The sequence below is a fragment of the Muntiacus reevesi genome, chromosome 11, assembly GCF_963930625.1.
Source record: "Muntiacus reevesi chromosome 11, mMunRee1.1, whole genome shotgun sequence".
In the NCBI taxonomy this organism is placed as follows: Eukaryota; Metazoa; Chordata; class Mammalia; order Artiodactyla; family Cervidae; genus Muntiacus; species Muntiacus reevesi.
This window is the reverse complement of record NC_089259.1, coordinates 64630943-64654480: the sequence shown is the minus strand read 5'-3', so window position 1 is coordinate 64654480 and position 23538 is coordinate 64630943. Positions and strand designations below refer to the sequence as shown.

At 38.6% G+C, this 23538-nt stretch overlaps 2 protein-coding genes across 7 annotated transcripts in view; one reads left to right on the top strand and one right to left on the bottom strand.

Moving 5' to 3' along the window:
• Nucleotides 1–1290, bottom strand: part of GPR180 (G protein-coupled receptor 180) — a 38052-nt gene extending 36762 nt beyond the window's left edge. For all 3 annotated transcript variants that reach the window (XR_010658506.1, XR_010658507.1, XM_065901985.1), the window contains exon 1: nucleotides 1104–1290. Coding sequence is in view for 1 of the 3 variants with exons in the window: in XM_065901985.1 (XP_065758057.1) it covers nucleotides 1104–1248 (145 nt within the window). In the remaining 2 variants the exon portion in view is untranslated. The remainder of the gene's footprint in view (nucleotides 1–1103) is intronic.
• On the top strand, nucleotides 930–22747 carry TGDS (TDP-glucose 4,6-dehydratase). 4 transcript variants are annotated; one of them, XM_065901988.1, is made up of 12 exons: nucleotides 930–979; nucleotides 6717–6783; nucleotides 7554–7622; nucleotides 8746–8836; nucleotides 13536–13678; nucleotides 14806–14904; nucleotides 15990–16049; nucleotides 17285–17328; nucleotides 17823–17988; nucleotides 19381–19439; nucleotides 19963–20060; nucleotides 21331–22747. In XM_065901988.1, exons 2-12 carry the CDS (start codon nucleotides 6727–6729, stop codon nucleotides 21414–21416), a joined length of 972 nt encoding a protein of 323 aa, XP_065758060.1. In that variant the 5' UTR covers nucleotides 930–979; nucleotides 6717–6726; the 3' UTR covers nucleotides 21417–22747. The 4 variants fall into 4 exon arrangements, with proteins under 4 accessions (XP_065758060.1, XP_065758062.1, XP_065758061.1 ...); XM_065901987.1 differs by lacking the exon at nucleotides 930–979 and adding an exon at nucleotides 4467–4635; XM_065901990.1 differs by lacking the exons at nucleotides 930–979; nucleotides 19963–20060 and adding an exon at nucleotides 4464–4635.
• Nucleotides 22748–23538: the final 791 nt, after the last annotated feature.

Genomic DNA, 23538 nt, shown 5'->3' with positions numbered 1-23538 from the left:
GAAACACTCTATCCCTCAATCTTTCCTCAGAAATCTGGAATTATTACTTGTTTCTCCTCTATATCTATCAGGTAATCATCAATTAAATATATGGGCTGTCTAAGCCTGTTTGCAAATCATGAATAAGCCATACACGCCAGAATTTCTGATGGCACTGTCCAGACTGTGCCATTTATCGTAGTGACATTATTATCACTTGCGCATGCCACACACAGCATGGCCCAAAATAAACTAAAATAAGGGTCCTAACTTCATCAGAGCAAATAATTATTTGAAACATAGTAGTAGTCAAATTAAGAGTACTAAGAGTAAGTATCAAGAAAAACACTCAAACTTTGAGGGTGCAAATGAAGCAAAAATTAGAATGAAAGCAGATTCATTCATTTAATTATGGATTTTTGAGGGGGACCAGAAGTGAAGAATCAAATGCAATCTCATTTCAGAAGGGTCACATAGGATACAAATTAAGAAGCTTCCAGGACGCACTTGCATGCATTTCTATCAAGTTCATCCTAGGCCTCGTGGTCCACAGTAAAGCTAGGGAAGTAACCAAACTATTCCGACAATTGTGACAACTAAATTATAAGACGTGGTGAGAATTCGAAACTTCTGTGCTGCAAGCAGGTTTTAACAAATTGATCCTAAAACAAAAAGGACAAAACCCAGGAAATCTCAGTTCTGGAACTTAGGTTCAAATGTAATTACGGTGTCTTAGTGTACACAATCAAGCTGACAGGAGTGAATAAAGCACGCTTCTTTGAGCGAAGGATCTCCAAACTTGCAGCAGGAGAGAGAACAGCACATTCGTTAGCAGGAGAGGAAAACGGGAAACGGTCTTTTAGGTGCAGGATACAATTCCTCATGGGGGAGGGAGCTGACGAGGATCTGGGGAGCTGCTACAGAGGGGTTGGCCATAAACGCATCCCATGATTCTGGGAAGCCGCGGTAGGGGAGACAACCAGCGACAGGGGAAGCGCAGGTAAGCTGGCTGAAGTCCCCAGCCTTGCTGCTGCCAGCTCCAGGTTCCCCAAGAGAGGCGGGGAGGGAAGGGCCCGCGGGATGGGCCCACGCGCCTTCATCCCTCTTCCCGGCCCCGAACCTACCGTGGAACTCGAAGTGGCCGATGCTTTGGCCCTGAGCGTCTCGGGCCGTGGCGCTACTGAAGCTGCCCCGCAGCGTCTTACCCTGGCTGCCTGGTGGCCACCAGCAGCAGGTGAGGGCCACTGCCAGAAGCCGCAGCCCCCCCATCCCCGCCTCCTGCTCGGTACCCACACCCCAACCCCTAACCGCCCGCAGCCGCGGCCCCACGTCGACAGCTTGAGATGGGGGGAGGGGGATGATGGGAGCAGGACCGGCATCGCGGGCCCGCCCCCAGGAGAATAGCAGCCAATGATATGGGCCCCTCCGCCACGAGCCAAGGATATTCACCAATCAGAGGCTGACATGGGCGGGACTGCAGATACGGGAGTCCCATCACTCCCCGGCGTGTTGGCTAGTTCCCGCCTTTTTTATGGAGACTCGGGAGGATGTTGCTTCTGGTTACGGAAAAATTACTGCCCTTCTCTCAGCCACGCGCGTGGTGCCACTGCGCATGCGCCTGCGCGTGGCCTCGGCCCGAAAGGTTTTCCCGTGATGTGTGGGTTTCGGAAAGAAGAAAGACACAACAGCACCATTTCTGGTGACGTGAGGAAATGCTCCACCCAAGAAAGTCCTATGTGCCCAATTTGATGTCTCAAAGGCAGGAAACTGCCCCTGTCCACAGCTTAACGCCTGGCCACTCGGCACCTCCAGCCGACTTTTCCCTCCTAGGTTTCCTGTCTTGTGTTATGCCATTATCCCACAGGCCAGAGAGCTGAGAATTGTAGCAACCCCTCACCCCCACCCCAACCTCCATCCCTAAGCTCCCTCCATCCAATCAGTTCAAAGAAACAGTTTATTACCGCTTCTTCTGTTCTATTAGGTTAGGAAGTACTAGCCTCTGTACTACCCAGGCCACCACCTTACCATCATTTACTTGGCCTATGACAACTGATTTGACAACAGTCAGTTTTCTTCAAGTGGTTACACACAGTCCATCTCTACCCTAGAACCACAGAAAACTTTGGGAAACACTGTATGACTGCGTCACTTGCCTTCAGAGGCTCTCTGCCTTAGCACACAACTCAAACTCTTCAGAATATGACTTTCAAGCCTCTCAGATTTCCACCTCTCAGTGTTTGATGTCCATCCTTATACGGAGCCACTGTCAGTTTGCCGGACACACCAAATGCTCCCCTCTGGGCCTATAGCATTTGCAGATCCCTCTGGCTGCAGTACTTCACATATTCTACTGTTTAACCCCCACGTTATCTCATTTTCCTACTCTATTTTCCCAAGGCACATTAAGAAGACATTCTCAAGCCTTCAGATCTGCGTTAGATACCCCAAGAACCAGAATCTCTTACTACCCTACCTGAACACTTAACCAAACTATATTGTGAATGTCTACTGATTTATCTGAATACCTTAATATATTGTAAGCTCCAGCTGGTCAGAGACTATATCTTGAGAGTAGAAGCTCAAAATCATTTCATGAATAAATGTGTATAAATTATTTTCATTTGACAAGTTGGAGGCTAATTACTTCACAACATTTCAGTGGGTTTTGTCATACATTGATATGAATCAGCCATAGAGTTACACGTATTCCCCATCCCGATCCCCCCTCCCACCTCCCTCTCCACCCAATTCCTCTGGGTCTTCCTAGTGCGCCAGGCCCGATTACATATAAGCAAGTTCTCACAACAGACCTTGTAATTTAGAAAAGTAAACCTTGAGGGAAAACTTCATATCATGTATCCAGCATTTTCTATAACTCTGGCTGACTAGGAATAAACTGGAGATATTAATATTATAAGGTTTTTAAAAATAACATTATTTTTAATTATAAAAGTAACTCATGCTGCTTAGAAAAAATTTAGACAAAAAGTATGAGATAAAAATGGAAGTCCTCATTTCCTCATTTCCCTGCTCATACTGATACCAAATGTAACTCCTTGTTAATAGTTCAGGGTGGATCCTTTAAGACTTACATTTACAAATTGGTGGTGTTGGCAAACCAAGGACAGGAATAAAATTGGTCCTGAAAAAAATCTGAACATGGGCCTTGAATACTGTGAAGATTTCTTCTTTTTGTAACCTTCATGATCATCTTCATTTCTCTCATTGAAGACAGGCTTCTTGCTTCCTCATTTCATTTGAATGAGTATAGCTAACAAGTCACAGATTTTTATAGGTCCTTAGAGTTCAATAAGAGCAACCAGACTATGCTGAAACCTTAGCCTAATTCCAAATCTCAGGAAGAGGATTCATTTAGCCTATGGTGAGTCAGATACACATTCTATGGTCTGCCTGGGTGAGTAACTTGGGAACATAAGAAAAGGTAGGAAAGTCTGGTCAGATAAAACCATAAGTATTCCCTGCAATATATTTTGGCATTCATTCCTTGTTGGAACATCCTTTTAAAAGGCCATTATCATTCAATTGCATTAAATTAAATTTTAGAGCCCATTGCATTAAATTTTATCAGCCCATTACATTTAAAAAGTGAGGCAATACTAGAAGGCATATACATTGTATCCATATTTGCGTTATTGTAAGCAACATAAAAGTGAGCATATTTTTTTTGCAATATTTATATTATACATCATTAAATTTGGGGATCATAGAGTGGTCTGTCAAAGCTATGGTTTTTCCATTGTCATGTATGGATGTAAGCGTTGGACTGTAAAGAAGGCTGAGCACCGAAGAACCGATGCTTTTGAACTGTGATGTTGGAGAAGACTCTTGAGAGTCCCTTGGACTGCAAGGAGATCCAACCAGTCCATCCTAAAGGAAATCAGTCCTGAATATTCATTGGAAGGACTGATGCTGAAGCTGAAACTCCAACACTTTGGCCACCTGATGTGAAGAACTGGCTTATTGGAAAAGACCCTGATGCTGGGAAAGATTGAAGGCGGGAGGAGGAGGGGAGGACAGAGGATGAGATGGATGGCATCACCGACTGGATGGACATGAGTTTGAGTTTGAGTTTGAGTTGATGAGGGACAGGGAAGCCTGACATGATGCAGTGCAGCAGCAAAGAGTCAGACACGACTGAGCGACTGAACTGAACTGAGTGGTCTCTGCGTTTGAAATTTTCATATATGTTATTACTTGTTTCCCCCAAAAGGCTGTAACAAAAAGACACTTCCACGTATACTGAGTATTCCCATTGTTTTGCGTGCGTGCTAAGTCGCTTCAGTCCTGTCCGACTCTGTGCTACCCTACGGACTGCAGACTGCCAGGTTTCTGGGTTCTTGTGATTCTCGGCTGTTTGGGCGCGCGCACAGGAGGGCCCCGCCCAGCCCTCGGTGGGCGGGGACAAGACCGTCCTAGCTCCGGAAGCAGCGGCTATCTGCGCCTTTAACGTGTCGCGGGGAGTGGGACGTGTCGCAAAAAGTCGCGGTGGAAATTCCCTAAGATCTACAGACTTGGCACTTTACGGTGCCAAGCCCTGGTGAGCTGGGAGATGTCGGCTGCGGGCCGCGCCGAGTCCTTGGTTCCTCCCGACAGCTTTGCGAAGCGGGTCCTGGTGACCGGGGGTGCTGGTTTCATGTAGGTAACGGCGCCGCTGGCCGAGTAGTGGCTCCCCAGAAACCCCAGCCTTTTCCTGCGCCTCTGCTTGCCCTTGGCAACTTGGGACCAGCTTTGGGGATCTGATTGACAGGGGGAGGGTCTTAACCCACGACCTGGATCGTTCTGCCTTCTCCCCCATTCCCGGCCGGCGAAGACGTGGCTCCTTTGAAACCACGACTTCTTTTAAACGTCTCCCAATCAAAGCAGAAGTGCCGTGGTACTGTCCCCCTTTCTACCTTGCCCGAGATGTACCTGTCACTCTTTTGAGCACTCCCACTTTGCAGAAAGCTTCTCATCAACTGCTCCAACCCCGGTCCAGTTCCCACCCCATCCTCACCCCGTCGAAACACAGGCCTTGTACGTGTAGGCTTCATGAAATGGTTTTTGGATTATGAGAGCGGTTTCATTTATGCAGCCGACTTAAAAAAAAAAAATCCTCTGCTGGTGTTTTGATCTATACTAGTCGTCTGACCTATACTAGTAGTATAGTTTTGACCTATACTACTCTTCCGTCTTACACCCGTATTTAATCAGCAAGTCCTCTCTCTACTTCGTAAGCAACCACTTCTCACCTTCCTCCCCATTCGACCCTAAACCCTGTTACTGTCTGCTTTTGCCTAGGCTACTACTGTAACCTCCTGATTAGTCATACCTCTTTCACCCTTGTTCCCTTAGACCTTGTTCTCACGCACAGAGTCTGTGTTTGTTAAGTAAACAAGTGTCTCGTTTCACTCCAAAGGTTCCTTTCGGGCTTAAAATAATATCCAGACTCTTAGCCACATCTAGAAGACTCTCAGGTGCCCAAGCTGGAACCTGATCTCCTGTCTTTCTTCCTCTTGCTTTTCTGTGCCTGCCACCCTTGCCCCCTGAAACATAGGAGGCTACTTCCTCCTCTTTTGAGCCTTGGTCCTTGCTTCCCCTTTGCTGATGTGCTTTGTTTGCATCGCTCAGTTCAGATGTTTGCTCAGACATCACCTCCTCCTGGCCCACCCTATCTGAGTAGCCCCTCTCCCAACTAACACACTTAGCACTCCCTGAAATAATATTGCATATTTATGTTTACTTGCTTAGTGTCTGCATTCGCACCCTAGGATGTAAACTGGTGAGGGCAGAGACTATGGTTCCCTCAACACCTGGCGGAATGCTCCCACCCCATTAGTACATTAGATCACCTCTTCTAATGGGACAGTGACTTGGAGGAGGGTACTAGGCAAGTTTTCTTTAGTGAAAGGGAAGCATGGGCATAGAAGGGTGATAAAGTGCTGGTCCAGGAAAGGTACATCCTAGAAAATTCTGTGAAAGAGCTATCAGGTACAAACTCTGGATTCATAATTTGTTCCTAGGAGCCCAGTGTTTTGGTGCATGTGATAAAATCTGGTGGATTATCTCACAGAGAGATGCCTCTGTTTCCACTTCAGGGTCCATCTGATACCCATGATGCCACTATGGATATTCACCTCAGGATGGTTTCAGCAGTTCTTAGCCTTGGAAACCAAGGTTTACCCTAGAACTTCTCTAGGACCTTCCTCTCTCCCCACCCCCAGGATTCTACTTTACACCACCAAATTCTTATATCAAGAAATATGGTTTCTGTAGACATGCAGAAATTGCAATAAGGTTACAGTGAACATGGACAATTCCCATGCTCATAAGAGCTTAATTTTTACACAGTTATGCCTACAGTCTCTGCAAAAGCACATTACAGTTTAAGTCCATTTGCACTGACCATCACCTGTTGTATTTATGATATTGCTTTACTCCCATACTCAAAGCATGCATGGATAGCATCTTTTGGCTAATTATTTTCTTATATCCAGGACCAATAAATTCTCTCTTCACCATAGTGTAAAAGGGAATGTAAGACTTTGTATTCAATACTGTTGAGAAGATTAAAGAAAAAATGTGGATGGTATATTCAGCGTCATTATTCTTTCTGTCATCTTGCAATAATTTGATGGCATCTTTGAATAGTTTCCTAATACTCAATAGCTTAGGGTAACATTTGAAAATTTAAGGAAAAGGTTAAATTTCTACTAACAAGATATGTTTTTTTTCTATAGAGCGTCACATATGATTGTCTCTTTAGTAGAAGATTATCCAAACTATATGATCATAAATCTAGACAAGGTAAGTTTGACAAAAATGAGCTCCATATAAAAAGAAAATGAACTCTGTGTACTGAAACTTATTTATATTTTTAAAAAGTATTAGAATCCTGTCATGCTGATATTTTAGTTTTGCATTTGGTCATTTTTAGCAACTTAGGAGCCTACCTAGTCATGTGATCATATAGGTTTTTAATCTTACATAAAGTCTTGATACTTTAAAATTTGTTATGATAGCCCATAATGTAAAGTTTTTAAGTATGGTATTTTTACTGTAAGCAAGTCTTCACTCTAAATTCAATGTTTGGTGTAATATTTAGTGTAATCTTGTGATTGTTAACCTTTTTTGGCATTGAGATATTCTGATTATTTTATTTTATTATGTGGTTTTATAACTGCCACACCCTGAAAATTGTATATTTATTTTAAAAACTAAAGTGTAGTTAAATTAATTTAGTTTTGAGAGTATTTGTGTAATAATTGTAATCTCCTTGGAGATTCTGAAAGCCATGATTCATAATCATTGCATTGTTGACTTTAAGCACAAGATACAATTAGTTACCGTAATTTCATAAAGCATAATAGTAAAAAATATGCAGACAAAAAAAATCTTTAAGTCAATAACTTTTGCCTGCCAACCATGGACAATAAGTTTTCCCCCATTGGTATACGCTGATTTGCTAATTATGTTATGGTTAGAATAAATAGTGTTTAAAATAAATTGATATTTTATAAGAAAATCTATTTATTATCACTTTTTGTGTTGTTTTTGTCCCCCTTACTTATTTTAAGTTGGATTACTGTGCAAGCTTGAAGAATCTTGAAACCATTTCTAATAAACAAAATTATAAATTTATACAGGTATGAAAGTATTCTTGTAATTATATAATTATTTTGTCCTGTGCCTCTTTAGTCATTCAGACATTATTATAGCTTTCTACTTTATAAACCTGTGTGATATAGGCTTGGAAAGCATGCTTATTAATGACCTTTTTAATTTCAGAAGCACATGTGCTATAGAGAATATTACTGATACTTGTAGATTAGTACTGCATTATAGTTACATGTGATTTTTGGTGCCTTGGCTGATCTGAATAGCTGATTCAGCTTCTATGGTATGTAATTTTTAGGTCCTCACTAGCCTTCTAAATAAGGCCTTGCTGGGATTTAAAGAGATTGATACAAAGTAGGATATTACTCCAGCCAGTCAGTCATCAAAAGCCCAGCTTACAGCCCAGGGTAGTTTTTTCCCGTGAAGTTGATGAATTGGCCCTGGAATGCTGATTCTTACTAGCCGCTCTTCGAAGAGTCCAAAGAATAAGCCAGGTCACTAATTCAGAAAGAAATTGTAATGTCAAATGGAACTACCTTGTGATTTATGTTATTTTAAGTAATTTACAAACTCTCTTTTTAACAGCAGATCGTAAAGATTATACTAGGCAAACATTTCATAATTTTTTTCTTCTGTGTGAAAGTGTTTCCTTCAGTTACTGAAGAATTGTTAACAATACATATTTTTAGAACTAATATATACATATAGCATTAAAAATATTTACTTAGTTGTGGTGAAATCCATAATTCCAGTTGTTACACTTACTTTAGATATACTTCAATAATATCTCAAACTTTTAAAAATATGTTTAAATTTTTTCCTGTTAACATAGTTACCTCAGGTTGGCAAGAATATTAAGAAAAAAAAAACTAGCACAGTCTATAGTAGTAGTTGGTGCTCAAAAAATACTGTTTTAGATACTTATTTACAAAAACATATTTTGAATTGACTCTCTTGTATACTAGAATACAGGAGAAATACCCCATTACTGTACTTCACCCCTCAATTGAATTTTCAAGATATTCTTTTCTATACCTGGGGTGGGATTAGCTTTTTTCTTATCATTTTTTTTTTGTTCATGAAATAAAATGGTGATTATGATTGAGAGTGCTCAATGAGACTTCGTTTTTTCATGTTTGCTTTTTTATATAGGGTGACATATGTGATTCTCACTTTGTGAAACTACTTTTTGAAACGGAGAAAATAGACATAGTACTACATTTTGCCGCACAGACACATGTAGGTAAGCATTGTTTTATGTTGCAGCTATGATAGGCATAGTTTTTTTCCAGTGTCTAGCCAAAATCAAGGTCCAGTAATGGGGTTGAACAAATAGGTACTTAACATATGTGAAAGAACATATACCAAGTTTTATCAGAATAGCCCATGGTCACTCTGTCATCAAGATACCTGGTGCTTTCCAGATTACTTGTGTGAGTGTAGAGTAAAATGTAACCTTGAACATTATCTGAAAACTGAGTTTAACCAAATCCAGGACAGTGATCCCTTCTGGGGAAATGGGCCTTCAGCTGCATTTTTATATTGTTTTTCTTAAGGTGAATGGTCGCTGCACAGTTAAGCATTATATTATTATCTGTACTGTTTTGTGCTGAGATATCTTCTAATAATTTGTCTAGCATTTTATGTTATACAATATAGCATATATTCAGAAGAATTTAGAAGTAAGGTTAAATGAATGATGATAATAAAATACCCAGGTAGCCATCACCTAAACAAAAGGTAGAATGTTGCTGCACCCTCTTTAGAAGTAGTATTGCTACTGCCTTAGTACTTGATTTTTAAGTTGCAATTTCCCTTGGTGTTCTGTGCAGCTTTATTGTCTCTATTTATCTCCAAATATCTCTGTATTTATCTCTAAAGAGTTTAGGTTAGTTTTGTCTGTTTTTAGATTTTATAACAAGGCACACAGAAAGTAATGTGTAGGTGTGTTTGGTCTTATTTTCCATGCTGGTAGATTCATCCATGCAGTTGGGTGGAGGTATAATTTCTTCATTGTCAGTGACATACAGTATTCATCTCTTTAAGTATGTAACACTTCCTGTGCCTGTTTTACTCTTGTTGGACATTTGGATTATTTGCACTTGGAGGAATTTTGAACAGTACTACCATTAAAACATTCTTACACATGCATCTTGGTACACATTAATACACATTTCTCTCAGTATAGCCCTGGCATCATAAGATCTGCACACTTCAATGTAGAGATAATTTCCAATTCGTTCCCAAAGCAACTGTATGACTTTCTTCTCCTTCAGGAATGTAGAAACCTCCTTTTATTCCAGATGTCACCAAATCTTAGTTGTTAGTTTTTTTCCATTTTTGTCAGTCTGAGTAATGTGCAGAGTGATATCTCATTATGGTTTTAATTTGTATTTCCCTGGTTACTAATGAAGCTGTGTACCTTTTATAGGTTTCTTAATAATTTAAATTTCTTGTTTTGTGAAATCTTATTGAAATCTTTTGCCTATTTGTAAATTAGTTGCCTTTTTCTCACTGATTTGTAGGAGTATAGTATATACACATATACCCACACATATGTGTATAGACTGGATAGTAGTCCTTTGTTGCGTGTATTACAGATATCTTTTTCTCCCACTCTGTGGCTTATCTTTTCATGTTTTTGCTAGTGTGTTTTGATGAGCAGATATTCTTACATAAATTGTGAATTAATTTATGTATCTTTTGTTATTGTTAATGTTTTGGGGGTCTTAAGAAATTCTCTTTCACCCCAAGGTCTTGAAGATTTTCTCCTATGTTATTTTTGAAAATATTTGCAGTTTGACCTTTCACATTTCAATTTGTAATCCGTTTGAAATAGATTTTTACATGCAGTATAAGATGAGAATCCAGTTTTATTTTTGAATACTAATTGGACCTCTTCTGCTCATGGGAAAGCTCACTAGTTTTCACTGCCCTGTCATATATCAAGTATCTTTATGCAAGGAACTGTTTCTCAACTCCCCATTTGTCTATTTGTCTATGCCTGTGCTGATTACACAATATATTGACTAATCTTTCATATCTATTAGAACAAATCCTTTTACTTGATTAATGACAAAGCAGTTTTCCTTCCAGCAGTTTATGAGATGCTTACCAGTACTTCCTGTTGTCAGCCTTTGGTGACTCTATTATATTTTCCCCTGATTATTAATGAGGTTAAAACCTTTGCATTTGTTTATTGGAGTATTCTCGTCGCTTTCCTATTCGTATATGTCTTTAGAAAGTTTCTGTGTAAGTAAGTCTCTATACCATTTTCTAAAGGATTGTCAGTTTTTTTCATTACAGATTTTTATTAGTCATTTTTTTATTTCTTTACTTTTGACCTTGCCACATGGCTTATGGGATCTTAGTTCCCTGACCAGGGATCGAATCCCGGGGCTACAGCAGTGAAAGCGCCTAGTGCCAACCACTGTACCACCAGGGAATTCCTCTATAAGTCTCTTATTTACTCTGAATTCAGGCCTTTTGCCACTACTGTTTTTCAATCTGTGATTGGCCTTTTCACTTTCTTAAAGGTATCTTTTGACCAGTTGAAATTCTTCACTTCAGTGTAGTCCAGTTTGTCTACCTTTTCATATAGGGTTAGTTCTCTTTGTAACCTATGTAAGAATTCTTTTCATACCTCCAAGGGCATAGAGATATTCTCTTATATTCTTTTCATAAAAGTTATTGTTTTGCCTACTACATTCAGATTTTTTTTCCTTATGTCAATATCAGTTTGGCCCAACACAGTTTATTGAAAAGAGTCAGCCTTTTCCCATTGCCCCTTTATTGGAAATCAAGTACCCATATACACATGGTTCTGTTTCTGTGCTCCTGTTCTGTTTCACTGGTCTTTGTCTATCCTAATACCATTACCGCACTCTAATTACTATAACTTTATAATAATTCTTGATACCAGCAAAGCAAACCATCTTACCTTTTAGTTCCAAAACTTTTAAAATTTAAGAGCACTTAAAATTTTAGCTGTATCATTTCTTTTTAGAATTAAAAAAAAAAGTGTTTCCTGCAAATATAGCACTGATAGTTTTCTAGGTTCTAAGAATGTACATGTAGTATGTAATTTGAGCTTGAAGAAATCATAAATAGCATTGCACCTTTATGTTAGTTTATGCTGTTGCAGTTGTGGTAAATGAAAAAAAGTGAATATAGCTCTTCTTTGAGACACCATGGACTATAAGCCGCCAGGCTCCTCTCTCCATGGGATTCTCCAGGCAAGAATACTGGAGTGGGTTACCATGCCCTCCTCCAGGGGATCTTCCCAACCCAGGGATTAAACCCAAGTTTCCCGCATTGCAGGCGGATTCTTTACCATCTGAGCCACCAGGGAAGCCCAAGCCTGAGTCTCAGTTCAGTTCAGCTCAGTCACTTAGTCGTGTCCGACTCTTTGCGACCCCATGAACTGCAGCATGCCAGGCCTTCCTGTCCATCACCAACTCCCGGAGCCCACCAAAACCCATGTGCATTGCTGTTTATAATAGCCAGGACATGGAAGCAGCCTAGATGCCCATCCGCATATGAATGGATAAGGAAGCTGTGGTACATATACACCATGGAATATTACTCAGCCGTTAAAAAGAATTCATTTGAATCAGTTCTAATGAGATGGACGAAACTGGAGCCCATTATACAGAGTGAAGTAAGCCAGAAAGATAAAGAACATTACAGCATACTAACACATATATACGGAATTTAGAAAGATGGTAACGATAACCCTATATGCAAAACAGAAAAAGAAACACAGAGGTACAGAACAGACTTTTGAACTCCGTGGGAGAAGGTGAGGGTGGGATGTTTCAAAAGAACAGCATGTATATTATCTATGGTGAATCAGATCACTAGCCCAGGTGGGATGCATGAGACGAGTGCTCGGGCCTGGTGCACTGGGAGGACCCAGAGGAGTCGGGTGGAGAGGGAGGTGGGAGGGGGGATCGGGATGGGGAATACGTGTAACTCAATGGCTGATTCGTGTCAATGTATGACAAAACCCACTGAAATGTTGTGAAGTAATTGGCCTCCAACTAATAAAATAAAATTAAAAAAAAAAAAAAAAAAAAAAAACCCATGTGCATTGAGTTGGTGATGCCATCCAACCGTCTCATCCTCTGTTGTCCCCTTCTCCTCCTACCCTCAATCTTTCCCAGCATCAGGGTCTTTTCAAATGAGTCAGCTGTTCGCATAAAGTGGCCAAAGTGTTGGAGCTTCAGCTTCAACATCAGTCCTTCTAATGAACACCCAGGATTGATCTCCTTTAGGATGGACTGGTTAGATCTCCTTGCAGTCCAAGGGACTATCAAGAGTCTTCTCCAACACCACAGTTCAAAAGCATCAATTCTTCGGCGCTCAGCTTTCTTTATAGTCCAACTCTCACATCCATACATGACTACTGGAAGAACCATAGCCTTGACTAGATGGACCTTTGTTGGCAAAGTAATGTCTCTGCTTTTTAATATGCTGTCTAGGTTGGTCATAACTTTCCTTCCAAGGAGCAAGCGTCTTTTAATTTCATGGCTGCAATCACCATCTGCAGTGATTTTGGAGCCCCCCAAAATAAAGTTCAGCCACTGTTTCCCCATCTATTTGCCATGAAGTGATGGGACCAGATGCAATGATCTTAGTTTTCTGAATGTTGAGCTTTAAGCCAACTTTTTCACTCTCCTCTTTCACTTTCATCAAGAGACTCTTTAGTCCTTCTTCACTTTCTGCCATAAGGGTGGTGGTCATCTACATATCTGAGGTTATTGATATTTCTCCCGGCAGTCTTGAGTCCAGCTTGTGCTTCATCCAGCCCAGCATTTCTCATGATGTACTCTGCATATAAGTTAAATAAGCAGGGTGACAATATACAGCCTGAGTCTACTGGTTGCTATTTCCTTTGTCCCTTGAAAGGAACTGTTCTGAATTTTTCTTCTTTTTTTTAGACCTTTCATTCGTCCGTGCCTTTGAGTTTACCTACGTTAATGTTTACGGTACTCATGTGTTGGTAAGTGCTGCTCATGAAGCCAGAGTGGAGAAATTTATTTACGTCAGCACAGATGAGGTCTATGGAGGCAGTCTTGATAAGGTGAGCTTAGAAAATGTCTGTTTCAGCTACTTACCCTGTACTACCATACAAACAAACCTGTCTGATGAAAGTACTCTGGACTTTTTTTTAATCCTCTGATTTTACACACTTGTGGGACTCTTCAGACTGTTACTCCATTGTGTCTTCTGTTTAAATCAAATAATGCCACCCCACACAGGGAACAACAGCCTAGTCTGGTACAGATTTTATATAATTTGACTGACAGTATTTTGAAAGCGAGCTCTTACTGACCACCCAGTCTTACATCATGAATGTCATTCCCATGGCCCAGTGCATGTGTAAGTTAGGCTGCAGCGTAAGACCTGTCTCCCTTATCTTCTGCTCAGAAAAGCACATTGCACTGTCAAGGAGTTAGTGTGAAATTGTTATAGAAGCTGGAATCTGTTCTCCTTTGTTAATCATTTGTAAACATACTTTTACACAAAAAGTGGCTGCATTGTTCAGTCTTTATTTTTCATAGTGTTTACAGTGACCTCATTTTATTTTTAAAATATATTTATTTACCAAAACACATATAGAGTGGGGGAAAAAAAGTAGCTTGAAAGAACTTACAGTAAGAAAAAGCAGACCTGACCATTTCTCTTTAATGCCCCATCCCACTTCTTAGAATTAACCATTTGCTAAATCTTTCTGCAATTTTTACCATGCAGGCCTCTTCCTTCTTATACTTTCATCGACCTACATCAGATCTGACACAGTAGCCAGGATGTTTTTTAAAACTAAGTCAGATCTGGATGTTATTCTGATCAAAAACCCGTCAGTGTTTTGACAGGCCTTCAGGGTTCCACATGCTCTGGCCTCTAGCTTTCCAACCTCATCTCACATTTCTCTTCCCTCACACCAGCCTCTTGTAGTTCCACTGGACGCAGTTCTGTCTCAGGGACTTTGCACTTGCTGCCCTGCCTCCTTGTAGGGTTGTTGTGAACTATGAAGAAGTTATTACATGTAAAGAAAGTGCTCAGAAAAGTGCCAGGCACATAGCTGGGTTTCAGTAAATATCTTTTAAATGTAAGTGGTTAACATTTCAAGTTTGTAATATATTCTCTGATTTTTCAACTTAGGAAGTATACATAATACTTACTTTTTTAATATATCTTTAAAATTAGGAATTTGATGAATCTTCACCCAAACAACCTACAAATCCTTATGCATCGTCTAAAGCAGCTGCTGAGTGTTTCGTACAGTCTTATTGGGAACAGTATAAGGTAAGAATTGGCTTCCAAAACTGGAATCATTGTTTTTTTGGACTTAGGTATTAAAACTCCAGGTTATCATTAGGCAGCATTTCATTTTTAGAGTAGAAGACATAGACTGAGAAAAGTTATATATTAAGAAACCTTAAAAACTAATTTTCAACATTTTGTGGACAAAGCATTGACCTTTCTTCTTATCCAGTATGCCATTTAAAGGAACAATTTCTGGGGATTTCCCTGGCAGTCCAGTGGTTAGGACTTGGCGCTTGCACTGCCATGGGCCTTGGTTCAGTCCCTGGTCTGGGAACCAAGATCCTGCAAGCCACACAGTATGGCCAAAACAGTAAATAAAAAAATAAAGGAGCGATTTGTATATATGTTGTTTCTACTTCGCTAATAGGTAGAGTGTGACAGCTAGAGTGAAAAGCCCTGTTGGAAAATCCTGATTCCAAGGAGTCCTCAGAGTGAAGGGAGACAGCGGGAGAGGAGGTTCCCTCACCTGCCACTGCTCCTCTCGGCCCTTGTGGACGGAGCTGGATTTGTCCCCATGGCTGTGTCAGTCCCTGCGGGAGCCTTGCCCACTTGAATCATCAGCTTGAATCCCTGCACTTCACTTCCCACTGATCTTCCAGTTATTCGGGACTGGGTCAGAAAGTAGAAGCAAGGAATGACTTCAGGTTCTCTAGCCTCTTATGTTCCAGTAGCGTTGGTCTTGTAGCTCTTTTCATTTGTAAGGGTTGTTCCAACAGAGAAAGCCAACTTGGAAGTTTAACATCTCAGATGGTCTTTGAAATAATCAGGTGGAAATGTCCTTAGTTTCCTGAAATCAGACCTACAGACCTGCCTCCATCTATTTTCATCCTTCCCTTGTCCCAGTAAAGAGACTCTTCTTCTTTATTTTGGAACCTCTGTCTTTTTCTGAATCTCATCCTCTCCTGTCTTTTCAGGAACCTTACATTAGAAAAAAAACCCCTTCGCTTCTGTCCTAAAGGTGTGTGGAATTATTTAGCCAAAAGTGCCCATATTTTAAAACTGCTTATCTTTAGATAATCAATTATTGAACCTTTCCATGACCTTAATGTCTAATACTCTTTAAGTTTCCAGTTGTCATCACACGAAGCAGTAATGTTTATGGACCACATCAATATCCAGAAAAGGTACATTTTACTTTTGAATTCACGTTGTGTTTTCGTGACTGTAACTTCTCCTGATTTAAAATAATCTCACTTCAGTTATTTGTACAAATGGTTCATGTTGTAATTAACCATAATTATAAATGCTATATAGGCCACATGCAAATCTCGATACGTTTGGAGTGTGACAACTTGATTTCAGTCTCAGGTTGATACAAGCTGGCATGGCCTTAGTTAAGCTCTTTGAGCATCATCTTTAACTTGATGGGTAATGATAATATTTAGGAAGAATTTTGAAAGATCCAGTGAGATGATGTATGTGAAGATGCCTTGTATATTGCAGGATTCTAAAGTACTATAGAATACTCCCATCATTAATATCTTGCCAGTGAAGACTCCTTCCTAGTTTGCAGTCAGGCCATATGTCAGGCTGAACAGAAAGGTAGACACTAGTTTGAGAGCGATGCAGGAAGCTTGCACATAAATTTGTCTTACAATCTGCTGATTAATTGTTCCCCAACTCCTCTGTATTATGCAGGCCTGAGTGTCTTCCAAAAAGTAGTTTAGCAAATAAGATGTGTGGTTAAAAGGCTGAAAATGAGTATATGGTTGATTCTGTACCATAAAGCCCAATGTTAAGTAACTACTAGTCTCACTGCTAAACTTTCGAGCTGGGTTTTCTTACTTCTTAGCTATTGCATTGATCTGTCTGCCCAAAGAAAAGGACCATATCGTGATCTGCTGATATTAATATATACTTGGCTTAATTTTTAGAATATTCTTAACATGTTTATTATAAATTCAATAATTTCTTATCTCACCATGTTTAACATAAATGTTCTTTGAATACAGTGGCACTGGAATTGCTTTCTGTTAATTTCACAATAACTTATTGAGTAGATACTGTATTTAAAGTAAGAAGTAAGCTATGATTCATGCCAGTAGAAAACCAACACAAAAGTGAGCTTACAGTGAGAATAAACTGTTCATGAAGACTTTACCTGAACTCTTTTTTACTATTTATATCATCTTATCTTCATTTTAATCTAGTGGATAACTGGTTTTATGAAATAGGAAATGATCTTAGAGTTCTTTTACTTATCAGAATTACAATAGGTATTTTGTGAACTGATAAGAATTACAATTTACCCTTAAATGTGTTTCTTAACAATAATAATATTTTAATGTTATGATGAGTTCAAGTTTATAGTTATGAATGAATTTCCAAAGTCTGAAATGATATTTAAATATTCTTTTAGGTTATTCCAAAATTTATATCTTTACTACAACACAACAGGAAATGGTATGTTATTTACCTTTATATGCATGTTTTTCTGGTATGTTAGAGTATTTAGTGTCAGTCTTTCTTGAAAATCATAAAGCGTTAGAGTTGGAGGCCTTAGAGTTTAGTGTCACAGCAAATTTAAACCTTAAAACTTTGAGTTATGGCATTACAATTTGTCATCTATGTAATTTTAGTTTTGCAAAAGATTTATTTAATTCCTAGAACTATAGATAGTCTTCAAAGTGAACTTAAGGTATAGAATTGATGAATAACTATTTCTGCAGGGGTCACTTAGGTGTTTGCCACTTTCCTAATGAGTACCCACAGATGGTTTGGAGATGTGTTAGGAATTATGGATAAAATTTAGAAGTCATGAGAATTTGTATTTTCAGTAAGAGATATCTAGGATCTTTATGGGAATTGGCTTCTCTGAAATTGTACTGTCATTGCGTTACCCAGATTTGGGAGAGCTTACTTTTTTACACTTTATGATTCTCTTTTCATCTTTTTAGCTGCATTCATGGGTCAGGGCTTCAAACAAGAAATTTCCTTTATGCTACCGATGTAGTAGAAGCATTTCTCACTGTCCTCAAAAAGGGAAAACCAGGGGAAATTTATAACATTGGAACCAATTTTGAGATGTCAGTTCTCCAGCTTGCCAAAGAGCTAATACAGCTGGTATGTATATATTATAAAAGGATAATATTTTCAAAATAGTCACTGAATTAGTGATAGTTATCACAAATTTTGTCAAAATCAGCAATTTACCATTTACTCACTGGAAAAGTGAACAGATAAGAGAAAGAGCTTCATAATTATGTGCTGAGATGTGTCATTTTTGGAAAGTGTATCACTCATTCAATCACAGCTTCTCAGGAAAAAAATTCCACTATGTTAAATGTACATACCCATTATAAGACATAATCAATTTCAAGAAATCAAATGTTAAATTGTGTGCCCTAGAATCAAGAAACAATGATATATAAATAATAGTTCTTTATGTATTAGTGAGCATCAATTATAAATCTCAGGATGCAGTAGAAAGAACAACTGAGCAAATGGAAAAGCCTGTTTTCCTTTGCACTACTCACTTAACATTTCTGTACTCCAAATGTGTGGGTTTTCTACACCCAGCAGTTCTCAGACACCAGCTTAGTAGGGTCCTACAGTTTAACTCAGTTCTGACATTATCTACCTGGAGATGGTGTCAGATCCCATAGGTTAAGGGTTCAGTCCCACAAGAGTGCCCTCACTTCACACGTCAGTCCTGAGACCTGACTGTCACCTGTGCTTCCGATCAGCCAGGTTTAAGTCTGAGATAATCTGCTAGAGGAAGTCACAGAACTCAGGAAAAGAGTTTGCCCACTAGATTGCCAGTTTATTACAGAGGATGAAGGAGATACTTAGGGCACAGGATACAAGGGAAAGGAGATGGAGCTTTCTGCCCTCTGTGTGTGCCACCTTCCCGGTGCCTGGACCCTCTCCTCGTGGGGTCTCTATGGAGGCTTCATTAAGTAGGCATGATGGGTTAGATCATGACCACTGATGATTAGTTCAACTTCTAGCCTCCTCCCCCTCCCCGGAGGTGGGGGCAGGAAGGCTGAGTTCCATCCTCTAATTGCTTGGTTGGTTCCCTTGGCACCAGTCTTCATCCTTAGGGGCTTTCCAAAAATCACTCATTAACATAAACGCTGATGTAGTTGAAAAGGACTTGTTATAAATAGCCAGCAACACCTTTATCTCTCATCACTTAGGAATTTTTAGGAGCTCTGTGCCAGGAACAGGGATGAACATCAAATAGACATTTCTGATTTTAAATCATAATATCACGCTCAGTAATAATCCAAAGCCAAAAAATTCATTTTTTTCCTATAGTTTTTATAATGTGTAATCTTTCTGAGCTCCAGCTAGAATTTAAAGTGTAGAAAGTGTTAATAAAATGTTATTCACCTTAGCTGTCTTCCCATTTGGAGGAGGCTGTTTTTCTTGTTGTTTGAAACAGTTGAATACCATTTTTATTCACTGATCTCATTTTATAATTTGACTTAAATGTCTTCTCCTTTTTGACAGATCAAAGAGACCAATTCGGAGTCTGAAATGGAAAACTGGGTTGATTATGTTGATGATAGGTGAGTAACAAGTTAAAGAATTGGAGAAAAGTTTTGAAATCTTAGGTACTTATAAGATTATAAATGTATGGCCTTACCCAGAAAAGTTTCTCTCTTCAGTTTTCTGCTAAAATATTTTTTCCTAATTATAAATGTCATAAGAATACATGTGTAACTTATTGACCCTTTCCAAGTCTGAGATTTCCTTGAGTGTGACATAGGGGTAGTAACATCTTGCTATGGAAGTATTTTAAAATATAATTTCTAATGTCTATAAACTACCAGACCCAAGACATGTAGCATAAAGAGTCCTAACAAGTTTATATGTGGTTAAGTAAAGCATAAGCCATAGAGGGTTAGGCATCTGAATTATAGATGGTTTTTAACATATACTTTATTTTATAAATTGTCTATAATGGTGTCATCAGGGGAAAATTTTTGAGAAAAAAATTTGAATTATGGACTCATTATTTCTCTTAAGTATTTATTTAAATTTGTAAATATATATCCACAATGTCATTTTAAATCTGTTTTGTTTTCTAAGACCTACCAATGACATGAGATATCCAATGAAGTCAGAAAAAATACATGGCTTAGGATGGAGACCTAAAGTACCTTGGAAAGAAGGAATAAAAAAAACAAGTATGTTATGAATTGATCCCTTGAGGGTAGGGGGAGATTCAGAAAAATTTTAAGGCACAATAATTTTTTTTTTAGGAGACTACAAATTCGGCAGAATGCTATGGTAAATCAATTTCACTTTTCAAATTTTTACATTTAATTTATTTCTAATATTAGTAATTAAGTGTCTTGAACTTCATAGACTAACTTCTGATCAGGCTTCTTCTTCTTAGCATTTGTCAGATACCTATTTCATTGATTCTCAGATGCACATTTTTCGCATTTTTCACCTCCTTCAGAGGTATGTGTTTTACAGTCACTAGTGTCTGATAATTCTTGTTTCAACTTTTTTTCTTTCTTACTAATCTGTAAAGTAATGGTTCATCTTAAGATCAGACATCTGAGACTTGGTAAAATAGAGACAGTTGCAGTCTTTGAGTCTCTTGAATCTTTTTATACTGAAACAAACAAATAGGAAACAAATTTAATATGTGCAGCAGAAACATATTAAAATAAGTCTATATAAAATCTGTGTATAAATATGTATAACTGTTAAATTCTGTTTAGAAATGTACTCATGAGAAAAGATAGCCAAGTGTAGGAAAAAAGTCTTGGTTTAGAACTGGACATACAAAATATTTATATTGAGTTCTAAAAAGCAAATTCAAAGATAATTTATCATTTTTTCAACTGAAAAACTTTGTTAATAGGATAGCAGCATAAAGTAATTTTACATAGTAACAGAAGGAAGTTCACATCTCACTGTGCCTATCATGCAATATTGTGACTTTTACATGAATAAAATACTACACTTTTTTTCTATGAACTTTAAAACCAGCATAAGTGACTTAGCTACCTTTTCCCCTGAATTATCTAAAATCAGAATGTTTTAACACTTATACCAGCAAATTCAGTATTGAAGGACTTTTGAAGTTAAAGAGAAAAAGAAATGTTGATTCTTTTTTTTCTTTTATTTGAACTTTTTATTTTGTATGGTACAGCCAATTAACCATGTTGTGAAAGTTTCAGGGAAACAGTGAAGGGACTCAACCATACATATTCATGTATCCATTCTCCCCCCAAAATTGTTGATTCTTAAATCTAAGTTTTCAGGTGATGAAACATCTCCTGATTAACATCATTGGTTCAAAATCAAATTGTTTTCAGCATTAGGCAATCTTTGCCTACACATTAGCTGAGGAGCAAGACTTTTCTTATTTACTAGGAAGTCAGTAAATATTGGTTAACTGATGTTTAGTTTTTTTTATTTTTTTGTCTTTTGTCTTATCAGTTGAGTGGTACAGAGAGAATTTTCACAACTGGAAGAATGCAGAAAAAGCATTAGAACCCTTTCCGGTACAGCCACCATTTGTATAGCTGGGACAGTTTTCAGAGAAAGAAGAAAATTATTCTGCCTACCTCGACAAGTGATATGAAATCAAGTGACCAAATGAAGCATCTTCTTTTTCATTTGGAATTAGATTATGACTTTGTGTATAAAATTCAAATGTAAAATGCCTCAATCTTTAGAAGAGGTTCAGTATCAGCATAGGATTTAAATAATCATAATTTTCTCAGAAACATTTTATCCTGAAAATTAGGAACCAGTATGCATAGAAAGACTCCTTGGTAGATGTGGGTCAGGAAGGATGAATCTCCTGTTTCTGAGAACAAGGACAGGTAATAGCTCTGGGCAGATGACAGCCTTTGCTGACATTGAACTCTCCAGCTTTTCCCACTGCCTAGAAAGTCTCCGAAGTCTTTTAGGCAGTGTAGGATGAGCCTTATGCCCTAATTTATGTTTTTAAGGTCAGATGTCATGCTACAGTTGTTTTAAAAATGGAACAAATGGAAGCATATCTAGCACTTTTTAACTTTTGATAATTTTTATAAAATTAAGTTATAAAAGAGGTAGTTTTTATATTTTCAAAATCGATCATGGAACTATATAAGTCATCTTGTATCAGAGAAATTTTATCACGTATTTACTGTTTAAAATGGTTTTATTTATAAAATTATCAATATTTTCATGTGTTTAATGTATCATATGGCTTTTTTAAAAGTATGTCTTTGTTTTGCTGTACAAAATTTTTTAAAATACTTGATTATCATGTATTTTTAATTCCTCTCTCCCCTAAAGTCTTTTTTTTTTCCCCTAAAGTCTTTAAGATGATTTGAAAAGGTAACTGATTGGATATCATGCCGAGTAAAGGAGAAGAGTCAAAGGCTACACCCAACTTTCTGGCTTCAGTGTATGAGTGGTAGTTTGCTTCCTCTGTGGAGTAGAAAGTGAGGTTGTTAACTCAGAAGTGGTTGAGGATGGGTGATAGATTGGAGAATGTGAAGCTTGGGAAAAGAGTAGGAAGCAGATCCAAAATTAGTAAGGGGACTTGCCAAACAAGAATGAAACATAAACTGAAGTTAAAACACTTTCATTTCAGAATTCTGACAGCTGTAAGAATAGACCAGAGTTGGGCGTAGTATGAGGCGCAAGGACTAGACAAGAACAACTGACATGATGGTCCTCTGGTCTTAGTTGTATAGGGAAGGAGTGCTTCTTGGAGCTCTGGAGAAAATGGAGTTGGGGTAAGAGCTCAGGGAAGCGGCTATAGGAAGTTACAGGCAGAAAATGGAACAAACAGAGCAAGTTGTCTTCAATGGCATTTGGTCATTAAGGGTAGATGACAAAATAAAAACACTCACTCCGTGTCCTTTGTTCTGCATCATTTGTTCTTGCACGTATGTTTGTGATCTTTTCTTTCAATGAAAGTACCCTGTATGATGATATGATGTCTATATGTCAATTTATATCTATCCAAGGGCTTCCCTTGTAGCTCAGTTGGTAAAAAATCTGCCTGCAATGCAGGAGACCTGGGTTCAATCCCTGGGTTGGAAAGATCCCCCGGAGAAAGGAAAGTCCAGTATTCTGGCTGGGAGAATTACATGGACTGTATAGTCCCTGGGGTCACAAAGAGTTGGACTCGACAGATCGACTTTCACTTTCAAAGCCAGAGAATGTATAAGAGCCAGAGTGAACCTTAAGATAAAATATGTACTTAGGGTGATTATTACATTTCAATTTGGATTCATCCTTGGTTAAAAAAAAATAGAAGCACCATTCTGATGAATCATGTTGATAATAAAGGAGCTATACATATGTAGGGTCAGGGAGTATATGAGACATCTTTCTTCCTCCCTTTCAGTTTTGTGGTAAGCCAGAAATTGCTCTAAAAAATCATCTTTAAAAAAAAAAACAACTTCGGGACTTCTCTGGTGGTCCGATGGTTACGAGTCTACCTGCCAATGCAGGAGGCATGGGTTCAATCCCTGGTCGGGGAAGATCCCACGTGCCACGGGGCAACTAAGCACGTGCACAACTACTGAAGCCCCCGTGCCCTAGAGCCTGTGCTCTGCAACGAGAGAAGCCACCAGAGTAGAAGCCTGTCCACCGCAGGGAAGACCCAGCAGCAACCTAAATATATAATTTAAAAACAAACAA